Source organism: Squalius cephalus (genome assembly GCF_949319135.1).
Source record: "Squalius cephalus genome assembly, chromosome: 20".
Taxonomy (NCBI): Eukaryota; Metazoa; Chordata; class Actinopteri; order Cypriniformes; family Leuciscidae; genus Squalius; species Squalius cephalus.
In genome coordinates, this window is record NC_137141.1 from 30,402,298 (window position 1) to 30,414,601 (window position 12,304).

Genomic DNA, 12,304 nt, shown 5'->3' on the forward strand with positions numbered 1-12,304 from the left:
TTACTGGTTTTGGAACGACATGAGGGTGAGTAAATGCTGAACATTTTTTTAGTAAGTTAAATTTATTTAGATATTACACTTAATTTGGCATTAAAACAAAACTGTTGCACATTATGATGGTGCAGAGATGATTTATCTGTATTTTGTAAAACCTTTGCAACTGCCTTTATCACTTAATTAGAAGCACCACAATTAAATTGTGTTGCCTGTTACATAGGAACTACTGGACATTTAGAGGTCTATTTTAAAATGCGTATCAAAATGTGTAAATAAAGATCTGTACTTGCATTTTTACAACACTTTTGCATTTTTGCAAGTGTGTCCCATCAGGTCATTAAAAGTTCTACATACATTTAGGCCAAATATAGGAAATACGTTTAGACAAGGTTCAAAGACCGCAAGTGTGGTATTGGGGCGGGCATATTGTCTGCAGAAAGGGTTTCTGTGAGTACGTTTAGGGTTAGGCTAGAAAATATCAGTAGTTCACTATGAAAATGATATTCAATGGAAAGTTCCCGATTCCCAGCATGACAGGAAATGGTGTGTGAGTTATTAAACAGACATGCATGGACTGAAGGTGGAGTGGATCTCATTTAAGTTTATGATTAGACTACATTCAATTGACTTCGTTTTATGGCTTACCGCAGCCTTTGTAATATCACACTCCAGACACTGGTTTATTCTCGCATGGACACCTTACACAAGATTTTAATGATTTCCGTTAGCGATCAGCCGATAGGGATTTTTAATAGCCAACACTGATATATCTGCTGCAAAGATCGGATGAAGGACAATATACTGGCAATATATGCTGATATATTACAAATATTTAAATTAATGATGGGAAATGGGAAATACAGTACTTAAAATAGCTGAAATTAAATTAACATGTATTTGACAATACTTAAAAGTTTAGGGTTGTAAGATTTTTTTAATGTTTTGAAAAGTGCACAAGGCTGCATTTATTTGATTAAAAACACAGTAAAACACTAAAATTGTGAAAAGTTTTCTATCATAATATATTTTAAAATGTTTATTCCTGTGTTTTCAGCATCATTACTCCAGTCTTCAGTGTCACATGACCCTTCAGAAATCACTCTAATATGCTGATTTTCTGCTCAAGAAACATTTCTTACCATGAGTTATAAATGTCTTTACTGTCACTTTTGATAAAATGTCCTTGCTGGGGGAAAAAGTATTAATAATTTCTATAAAAACAGTCTTACTGACCAAAAACTTTTGAACGTAAGTGTAATTCAGGAAAAAAAAATTGAAAACAGAAAATATGTGAATGTTGATTATTTCTACCTGACCAATAACTGGCTAATGTCGACAGTCACAAAAAATAGCCAATTATCAATCTGGTCGAGCACTTTACCTTGGATTCTGTTGTGTATAGTAATTTAAATTAGTCTATTTATTTATATATTTCTAGAAGCAGAATTGGAGTAGTTTAGCTGTTAGTGCGCGCATGCATTAAATGTGTTTATTGTGCACAGATTTGTGTCTTAATGAAGTCGTTATGCTGTTTCTGCTGAAGAATGTTTGTCCTGACTGTTTGTCCTTCCTCTCTGTATGCCTCACTGACAGAACAGAGTCTCAAACCACAGTGCGGTAAACGTGTGTAACTGTGGGGTGTGTGCGACTGAGTGTATGTGAGTGCAGAGTGTCTAAAAATAGCTCACACACGTTCTGTTTGTCCCCTTACCCTCCAAGCTCATGGTTTATGAGTCTCTCTCTCTCTCACACACACACACACACACACATAGTCAGACTGGCACGCACACAGTACAAAGTGAATTGAGGTTTTGGTTGACTGATGTTTGGCTCCTCAGAAGTCATCATATGTATCTGCAAAAAAACATTATTTTTTATAATTTTGGGGACTTTCCACATTGACATCTGTTGTTTTTATACTGAGCTAATGATGTTTTCTATCTTTTGTACATAAACCTTATCTTCAGCTAGTTTGCATTTTCATTAGGACATTTATTATGTTTAAGTCATCCACGCTGGCTGGACATTTGATCCCCACAATGTAAGCAAAACCCGAACCCACACACATATGCACATCCCTTAACACTGTGGCCATATTTAGATTAGATTTCACTTCAGCATTCTGCAGAGACATGAAAATTGTTGTGTTGCATAATATGCATTGACTTACATGAACGAACATACACACACACACGCGTGCATGCACACACACACACACACACACACACACACACACACACACACACACACACACACACACACACACACACACACACACACACACATAACCCAGGCAGCCAGACATGGAAACTTTGAGTGTGCTGGCCTAGTATTTATATAAATAGAAACCATGCATAGAGAATATGACTTGATCAATGAGAGTTTAACTGAATTCTCACAAGATACAAGATATTTGCACACACATACACACACACACACACAGGTCAATTTAGCAGTATGGAGCGTTGCTTACTTTAATTTATGCGCATGACTTTTTAATTTTGTTTTTGTTGTCGAATTGTTTTATTTAAAATTCATTTTATTTATTTTTTATTTTGAGTGGAGGAGTCAGGGTGATACAACTGTCCTGAGACCATAATAAAGATAAAAAGATATATATTTTTTAATTAAAAAAAAATGTTTTTTTATTCTAGCATATTTTAAAATGTAATTTATTCCTGTGATCAAAGCTGAATTTTCAGCATCATTACTTGTCACATGATCCTTCAGAAATCATTCTAATATGATGATTTGTTGCTCAAGAAACATTTCTTATTATTATTATCACAATTGAAAACAGTTAATATTTTTGTGGAAACGTTATACATTTTTTTTTCTAGATTGTTTGATAATTAAAAGGTTCAAAAGAGCAGCACTTATTTCTCGTAGAAGATATTGTTCAACATGCTTACTGTATGTAATTTACCAGCTTACCTCTATTTAGCGCATAGGTCAGTGACATGACACTTATTTCTGTTGTTAATTTCTGATTTAAAATTCATTTCTAATTATTTCTTTTATTTTAAGTGGTGGTGTCAGGGTGATACTTATGAAAGCTTGTTTCCGCCACAGAATAAAACATTTTAAAAGATAATTGCGACTTTTTATCTCACAATTTATATCTCTTAATTCTCTTTATATCTCGCAATTCTGACTTTATTTCTCAGAATTGCGAGATATAAAGTTAGAGTTGCGTGAAATAAAGTCGCAATTGCGTGTTATAAAGTCAGAATTGCGTCTTATAAAGTCAGAATTCTGACTTTTTATCTTGCAATTCTGACTTTATAATACGCAATTGGGAGATATAAAGTCAGAATTGCATGATATAAAGTCACAATTGCGTGTTATAAAGTCACAATTGTGAGATATAAACTATTCTGAGAGGTAAAAAAAAAAAATCTCACAATTCTGAGAAAAGATGAGTTTACATCTCGCAATTCTGACTTTATTTCTCAGAATTGCGTGTTATAAAGTCAGAATTGCGTGATATAAAGTCAGAATTGCGTTATATAAAGTCAGAATTGCGTGATATAAAGTCAGAATTGCGTTATATAAAGTCAGAATTGCGTGATATAAAGTCGCAATTGCTAGAAAAAAAGTCAGAATTCTGACTTTATAACACGCAATTCTGACTTTATAACACGCAATTCTGACTTTATAACACGCAATTCTGACTTTATTTCACGCAATTCTGACTTTATAACACGCAATTCTGACTTTATAACACGCAATTCTGACTTTATTTCACGCAATTCTGACTTTATAACACGCAATTCTGACTTTATAACACGCAATTCTGACTTTATTTCACGCAATTCTGACTTTATAACACGCAATTCTGAGAAATAAAGTCAGAATTGCGAGATGTAAACTCGCAATTGTGAGATAAAAAGCCGCAATTATCTTTTAAAATGTTTTATTCTGTGGCGGAAACAAGCTTCCATAGATACTACTATCCTGATATCATAATAAAGAAAAAAGCTTAAGTAAAGAAAAAAAATCTTAATAATTAAAAAAAACAACCTTATTGATTAACCTCACATGGTGCAACCAAATAAGTCCAATCGTCCAAATGCACAAACAAGCATAAAAAAGATCAAACAGGAAATGACATCAGACTGTGTGTCAAGTATAAAAGCTCTTGAAATATCAGATAATTTGACTCTTTTTGTGAAATGTGACTCCCAAAAAACCTACTAAAATGTATGAATTAAAATAAATCATTCATGATATTTCTAAAGAATACTGTTTACCTTGAAATATATATTTTAAAACTTTTTTAAAAATAATGTTTCAAATGATGAACACACATGAGTTCAAGACCTTGAAAAAGTTTTTTATAACTTCTGATGAAGTAGACTGATTGGATGTGATATTTTGCTTTACAGAGATTCCAGCCTCTGATTGGTCAGTCATGCGTGGGAGGCCTGTCGGTGGTGGAGTTCATCTCTGACAGACAGCTGGAGTTCTACACAGAAAAGGAGGAGCTCCAGCCATTCGAGGTGTGTGCGAAAGTTGTTATTATAAACGGGTTTGTGTGTGTGTGTGTGTGTGTGTGTGTGTGTGTGTGTGTGTGTGTGTGTGTGTGTGTGTGTGTGTGGAGGGGCTGTTTTATTATTGCATTTGTATGTATGTATGTATGTATGACTGGCATTCATTGTATCACAGTGTGATTAAATTACAGGCCACTACATATAAGAACTTTTGTTAAAATGCATAAAGTTTTGAAAGAAGCTTTCCTTTAGGGCAAGTCATTGACTACGTTTACATGCAGCCAATAACCCGTTCAAAACCGGAATATTAGCAATAACCCGGTCGCGCACGGCCATGTAAACACCGGCAAAAACCCGAATATGTTCATATCCCGGTTTTTAAAAACCCGAATATGATCCCTGGGGTACCCCTTTTCTAACCCGAATATTTGGTCATGTAAACGCGTATCGGCATATCCCCATCAAAAGGAACATTGATTTGTGTTCTGCGCATGTTCTATTCGCAAGGAATCTTGGTCTTTTGAGTAGAGACGGCGCATACAGAAACCCGCGTGCAGTATACCGTAAGTAAACAAGAAGTAGAGGTAAACATGGCGAGACGCAGCACAGCACCACACTTTTGGAGCGAGGAGGAAAGCGCAAACAAAGGCGATCGCTATCTGCCCCGAACTATTCATTATCCGCGTGCTGCTGCTGCTGTTGTTGTCTTTGGATACAGGAAGAAGAATCGGAAATGACGCATATTGCGTCTTAAGGTTGTCTGTACGTCCAGACGCTAACCGTGCGTCGCCGTTTACACCGGAATATTGCCAATTGATTACAAATTCCATGTATACAGGAGTAACTCTCTCTGCTCACGCATGTAAACGGGTTATTCCGAATGTTTCAGAAACCCAAATAGTGACCTTAACCCGACCATAACACGAATATTGACAGCTTGTAACGTAGTGTCTTTTTGGGTGACTGGAATTCTGGGACAGCTATTGATCTACTTCGACATAAATGCTTTTATGACATGAATGAATGAAACACATTCATAAAATATCATTATAAGGACCTGAAGTATCACTGCAATATAATAAAAAGAATGAAAATATAATGATATGTACAGCTATATTTTAGAGCATTTTTTAGCCTTTTCTCATCTCCCTTCAGTTTATGCTGAAAAAAATAATAGAGTGAATTTTATTTAACATCAACACCATCATAGTTAATAAACCTCTATGTCCAGTGTCTCTGCTAAAGATGAGATTTGTGTCACTGCTTTCTCAGACCTCCTCATTAAAGTGTGATATATGATGACATTTCCCAGTCATTACTGGTTTAATTAGTCTGTGTTTGTAACATTGGTGAGTGTTTGTGAAAGTGCCTGTAGGAATGTATGTCCCAGACTGTCTGTTTAATTGCAAATTATCGTTTCATCTCACGGCAATGAAAAAAATGTGATAAAACTTGTTGCGTAATGAGATTTATATTCACAAAACGGCTGAAAGTCAATTTAATGTAGCTTTCCAGGGGAAGTACTGTTGGAAAATAGCACTGCGATGTAAACACAGGAATGAAGATTTCTATAATAATATTTCTAAATTATGAAACTCTCACAGAACAGACAGCGCAGTATTGAAACTAAGGCTTGTCATTTAAGTCTTCAGAGGATGTTCTCTAAATATATTCTGTAGCGTTTATATATAATATTGTCAGCATTTTGCAGTATTATTTATTTGTTTGACCGGTAGTGTACATGTACATTATGTGTAGTTTATTTAATAGAAATAATGAGCCTGTGTTTAAGAAATGAGAATGACATGAGACAACATATTTTAACATAAGTGATAAAAAGCATTTTGCATGTCAAAGTTAATTTCACTGCATGGCATGTAAAATTATTTTTATATTGAAGCAAATTTATTCAGATCTAAATATATGTGACCCTGGATCACAAAACCAGTCACATTGGTTTATTTGTGGCATTAGCCAACAATACATTGTATGGGTTAAAATGATCGATTTTTCTTTAATGCCAAAAATTATTAGGATATTAAGTAAAGATCATGTTCCATGAAGATATTTAGTAAATTTCCTACCTTAAATATATAAAACATTTATTTTTGTGAGTGAATGCAGCACAGTCGTGAATATAAATGGACAACTTTAAAGGCGATTTTCTCAATGTTTCAATTTTTTTGCACCCTCAGATTCCAGATTTTCAATAGTTGTATCTCGGCCAAACATTGTCCTATCCTAACAAACCATACATCAATGGGAAGCTTATTTATTCAGCTTTCATATGATGCATACATCTCAATTTAAAAAATAATTTAAAATACCCATGTGACTGGTTTTGTGGTCCAGGGTCACCACAATATGTTGATCAGTTGCCAATATAAAAAAAAATCACTAAACAACAATCACTAAATGACATTTAAAATACTGTTACATTAGTTTAATTGAAAGAATAAGGGGAGCACTTGTAAAGACAAACCCACCATTGAAAGAACATGATTAAGATTTTTCCCATAAAGTTAAATATAGAGACTACATCAGCTTTGCAAAGTTTGGGAAACTACAAAGAAGCAAAGTTGAATATTTTCCTGCAACCTTAATGGTAAGAATGTGGAATAATAATGTCTTAGTTTGTTCAGTCCAATATAAGCTTTAATGTTGAATTTGGGCATGCTGATGGGTGTTGTACTAAATACATGTTGTAGTGTGTAATGCATGTTAAGTTTAGATTGTGTGTGTTTTAGAGAGTATTCTCATAGTGATTTCATCAGTGTATGAGTGTGTGTTTTTGTAAAGGGTGTGTAATTAGCACATGCTCCTCCTTCTTTAAATACCGCAGGCTGTGTTTGTTTATCATAATCACACGGAGCAATCATATCATTTAGTGCAGGAGAAGACACGGTGACACAGCACTGTAGTCCTCTGCGTAAAACTGTTTACTTTCACTGTGAGATGTGAAGAAACACACACACACACACACACACACACACACACACACACACACACACACACACACACACACACACACACACACACACACACACACACACACTCACACACACCACTGCATCATTTCATCACTTCCAGTCTCTGATGCCTGTGGATGGATGATAAAAGAGAGACACCCTCTCTTTCATCTCTCTGTGCGTGTGTGTGTGTGTGTGTGTGTGTGTGTGTGTGTGTGTGTGTGTGGAGGGGGAACTGTGAGGCTGTGAGAAAGAAACGCAAGGGAGAGGGAGGGAAAGCATTAGAGAATGTCTGGATAAAGCGCTGGCACATGACACTGATGTGGTCTGAATTAGAGCTGTGCGATTAATCGTTAAAAGATCCGGATCTCAAACACCCACGTGATCTCATTCCTAAAAGACAACGATTCGGTTATTAAACCTTTGACAAACCCATACCGGAGCGTTCAGATCTGTGTTTGACTGCTGAGAGGGAGCAGTTTTCATGTTTAGTTATAAAACAGCTTCACAAACAGTCTTTTCAACCACACACTATCATTATTTCTGTCTTACAATTATTCAAACCATCACAGAAGTGGGAATAAAACTTTATAGTTCAGATATAAACGCTGATGTCTACAGTAGCGATCAAAATAGAGCAAATCCCCTTTTGAAAGTAACTCAAGGCTTCAAATAACGATTGTATCGATTACATTGTTTTGCCACTAGGTGGCGGCAAGTGACTGTTAAAAATGTATTTGTCATTGAATCATTAATTCGAGTTTCGTTCAAAAACTCTGACTCATTCAGTAATGAAACTAGGGCTGCATACTATATCACATACTTTCCTACTATATAGTAGGCGAAAAATAGTATGTGACAAAAGAAGTATGTCCGAATTCACAGGACTAAATACTGTGAATACTAAATAAAACACACGTACACACAAACATACAAGCACACACATACATACAAACACACACACACACACACACACACACACACACACACACACAAACAAACACATACAAGCACACACTGACACACACAAGCACATGTACACACAAACACACATACACACAGACATACAAACACACAAACACACACACACACACACACACACACACACACAAACAAACACATACAAGCACACACAGACACACACAAGCACACGTACACACAAACACACGTACACACAGACATACAAACACACACACACACACACACACACACACACACACACAAACAAACAAACACATACAAGTACACACAGACACACACAAGCACACGTACACACAAACACACGTATGCACAGACATACAAACACACACACACACACACACACACACACACACACACACACACACACACACACATACAAACACACACACACACACACACACATACAAACACACACACACATACAAACACACACACACACACACACACACACATACAAACACACACACACACACACACACAAGCACATGTACACACAAACACACGTACACACAGACATACAAACACACACACACACACACACACACATACAAACAGTCTTCACTCTATGCGTATAAAGAAAGTTTCCATCTCTGTTTCACACATTCACAATATTTTTAGCTCTTTTTTTCAGTTTTCATTTTCTCTCTCACCTTTGGCTTCTTTATCTGATTCATTTTCATTTCATGCAATTCTATTCTCTATTTTACTCTATTGTGTTCTACTGTACTGTATTCTGTTCTATTTAAGTCCATTCTAATTCAGTTCAAATGTACTCTGCTATGTTCTATTTTCGTACGTACCTACAGGAACTGTTCTTATCTACTCTATTTTATTCTGTTCTATTTTTCCTCTATTCTGTCTACTAATGCTGTCTATATATATTCTATCTACATTCTAATCTACTGTGCTCTAATCTGCTCTTTTCCTATACCCCTCTTTATTCTATTCTGTATAATCAAATGCTACTGTATTCATTCTACTCTGTTTTACTTTATTCTGTTGTACTTACACTATACTATTCCTTTTATGTTCAACTTTACTCTTTGCTCTACTTACTATACTGTGCTTCTCTCAGTCTTCACTGCACTATTACCCACAGCTCTGAACGTTGAGCTCTGAGACGTGAGTAAATTACTGAGCAGAGAGAGAGAGAGAGAGAAGGACAGAGACAGAACGAGATAAAGGTGGAGAGAAAGAGTGAGAGAGATCTATCAGGGAAAATGGAGCATGGATGGAGGACTGTGTATTTATTGCTGTTTCCTTGACAACTCAAAGCTGTGTTTTTACTTAGCACGGTAAGGGTTGTGTGTGTGTGTGTGTGTGTGTGTGTGTGTGTGAGAAAGTATGTGAGTGGACGAGTAATGAGAGGATGTGTGAGTCTCTCTGTGTGTGTGTGTGTGTGTGTGTGTGTGTGTGTGTGTGTGTGTGTGTGTGTGTGTGTGTGTGTGTGTGTGTGTGTGTGTGTGTGTGTGTGTGTGTGTGTGTGTGTGTGTGTGAGAAAGTATGTGAGTGGACGAGTAATGAGAGGATGGTGTGTGTGTGTGTGTGTGTGTGTAGAGGGAAGGGTTAAGCACTGTTGACCTGTTAAGCTGAAATGGGAACAGTGCAGCTGTTTTTAGGAAGCTCCAAACAGTGTGTTTGCCTGTGTGAGTAAGTGTGTGTTCTTATGTATGACAGAGATAGACTGAAGTAAGTGAGTGAAGGGGGAGAGGTTTACTGAAGGGAAAAGCAGACAGAGTGGTTTCCATTAGGCTCTGTGGAACAACTTTCCCTTTTGAGGCTGTGGTGAGAAAGACACTGGGCTGTGAGTCAGCCACCCTCAATCTAAACGCGCGCACACACACACACACACACACACACACACACACACACACACATTTGGTGTTTTAGAAAAGTCTCCATAGAAATAATGATTTTTACACTGTACAAACTTTACATTCTATCCCCCAACCCTAAACAAAACCCTTACAGAAAACATTGTGCTTTCTTACATGTTAAAGAAATATATCATTTAATATGATTTATAAGCTCTTTTTCTCATGGGGAAACATGTCTCCACAATGTCAAAACTTTCAGGTTTTACTATCCTGTGGGGACATTTAGTCCCTATAACATAGAGAACACACACACACCCAAGCACACACACACACACTCATATAAAACACACACACACCCAAGCACACACACACCCAAGCACACAAACACACAGACAGACACACACACACACACACACACACACACAAACAAGCACACACACACATACGCACACATACAAACACACAAGCACAGACAGACAGACACACACACACACAAACACACACACACACACACACACACACACACACACACACACACACAAGCACACGTACACACAAGCACACGTACACACACACACACACACACACACACACACACACACAAACAAGCACACACATACAAACACACAGACACAAACACACACACAAACACACACACAAACACACACACACACACACACACACACGCACACAAACAAGCACACACACACACACACACACACACACACACACACACACACACAAACAAACAAACAAGCACACACATACATACGCACACATACAAACACACAAGCACAGGCACACACACACACACACACACACACACACACACACACACACACACACAAGCACACACATACAAACACACACACACACACACACACACACACACACACACACAAGCACACACACACACACACACACACACACACACACACACACACACACACACACACACACACACACACACAAGCGCACACACACACACACACACACACACACACACACACACACACACACACACACACACACACACACACACACACGCAAACAGTCTTCACTCTATATGTATAAAAAAAAGTTTCCATCTCTGTTTCACACATTCACAATATTTTTAGCTCTCTTTCAGTTTTCATTTTCTCTCTCACCTTTGGCTTCTTCATCTGATTCAGTTTTCATTTCATTCAGTTCATTTACTCTCTCCATTCTTATTGACTCTCTTGCTTAAATAAAGCTTTAAATAAAGCCTAGACCTTCGAAGAAAAAACAATCTAGACCACCAATTTGTAATGATTGTGGTAACAGAGAAAACAATATAATAAAAACAGTTTCTAAATAAACCATTACTTGCATGCACAATATGAAACGGCCTTTAGCTTTTGTAATGTGATTCATTTATGAGTGAAAAAGTCTCTGTGTATGAAAATCTGTATTCTTCCATTATTATAATCAGTATATTGGAAACTACATTCAATATTTGGGCTTATTTTTACAAATTTAAATGGTGAACTTGTTTTATACCAGATTTCAGGAGTATAATATTATCCAACATTACCTCATCCTCTTTTACTCCTCTATTCTATTCTGCACTGTTCTATGCTACTGTATTCCACTCTGCTCTGCTTTATTCTATTGTGTTATTCTATTCTATTCTATTCTCCATTTCTACTGTACATTACACTCTTCTGTTGTTGTATTCTACTGTGCTTCATTCTCCCCTGTGTTATTATATTGTTAAATACTATTCTGTTCTATTACACTACGCTATAGGCTACTCTACTCTGTTCTATTCTCTTCTTCTGTACTCCACTCTAGTTCTATTCTGTTCTATTCTACTGTATTACATCCCACTCTATTCTACCATGTTCTGTTCATTACCACTGTATTACACTCTATTGATTATTACACTCAATAGATCAATAGAATTCAAATCTTTTATCCAGCTTTTATACTCTAAATTGAAGTGTTAGTGTGAACATTGGAAAAAGGGCAAAGAAGAATAGATTTATATAATAACCATATCAGTTATTAGTCGTCATAAAACTAA

The 12,304-nt window shown here is 36.5% G+C and overlaps 1 protein-coding gene across 1 annotated transcript in view; it reads left to right on the plus strand.

Annotated features, from left to right (window-relative positions):
• Positions 1-12,304, plus strand: part of jmjd1ca (jumonji domain containing 1Ca) — a 91,595-nt gene that overhangs the window by 24,814 nt on the left and 54,477 nt on the right. Inside the window, exon 3 of the mRNA XM_079852497.1 lies at positions 4,386-4,499. Coding sequence (XP_079708623.1) covers positions 4,386-4,499 — 114 coding nt within the window. The remainder of the gene's footprint in view (positions 1-4,385; positions 4,500-12,304) is intronic.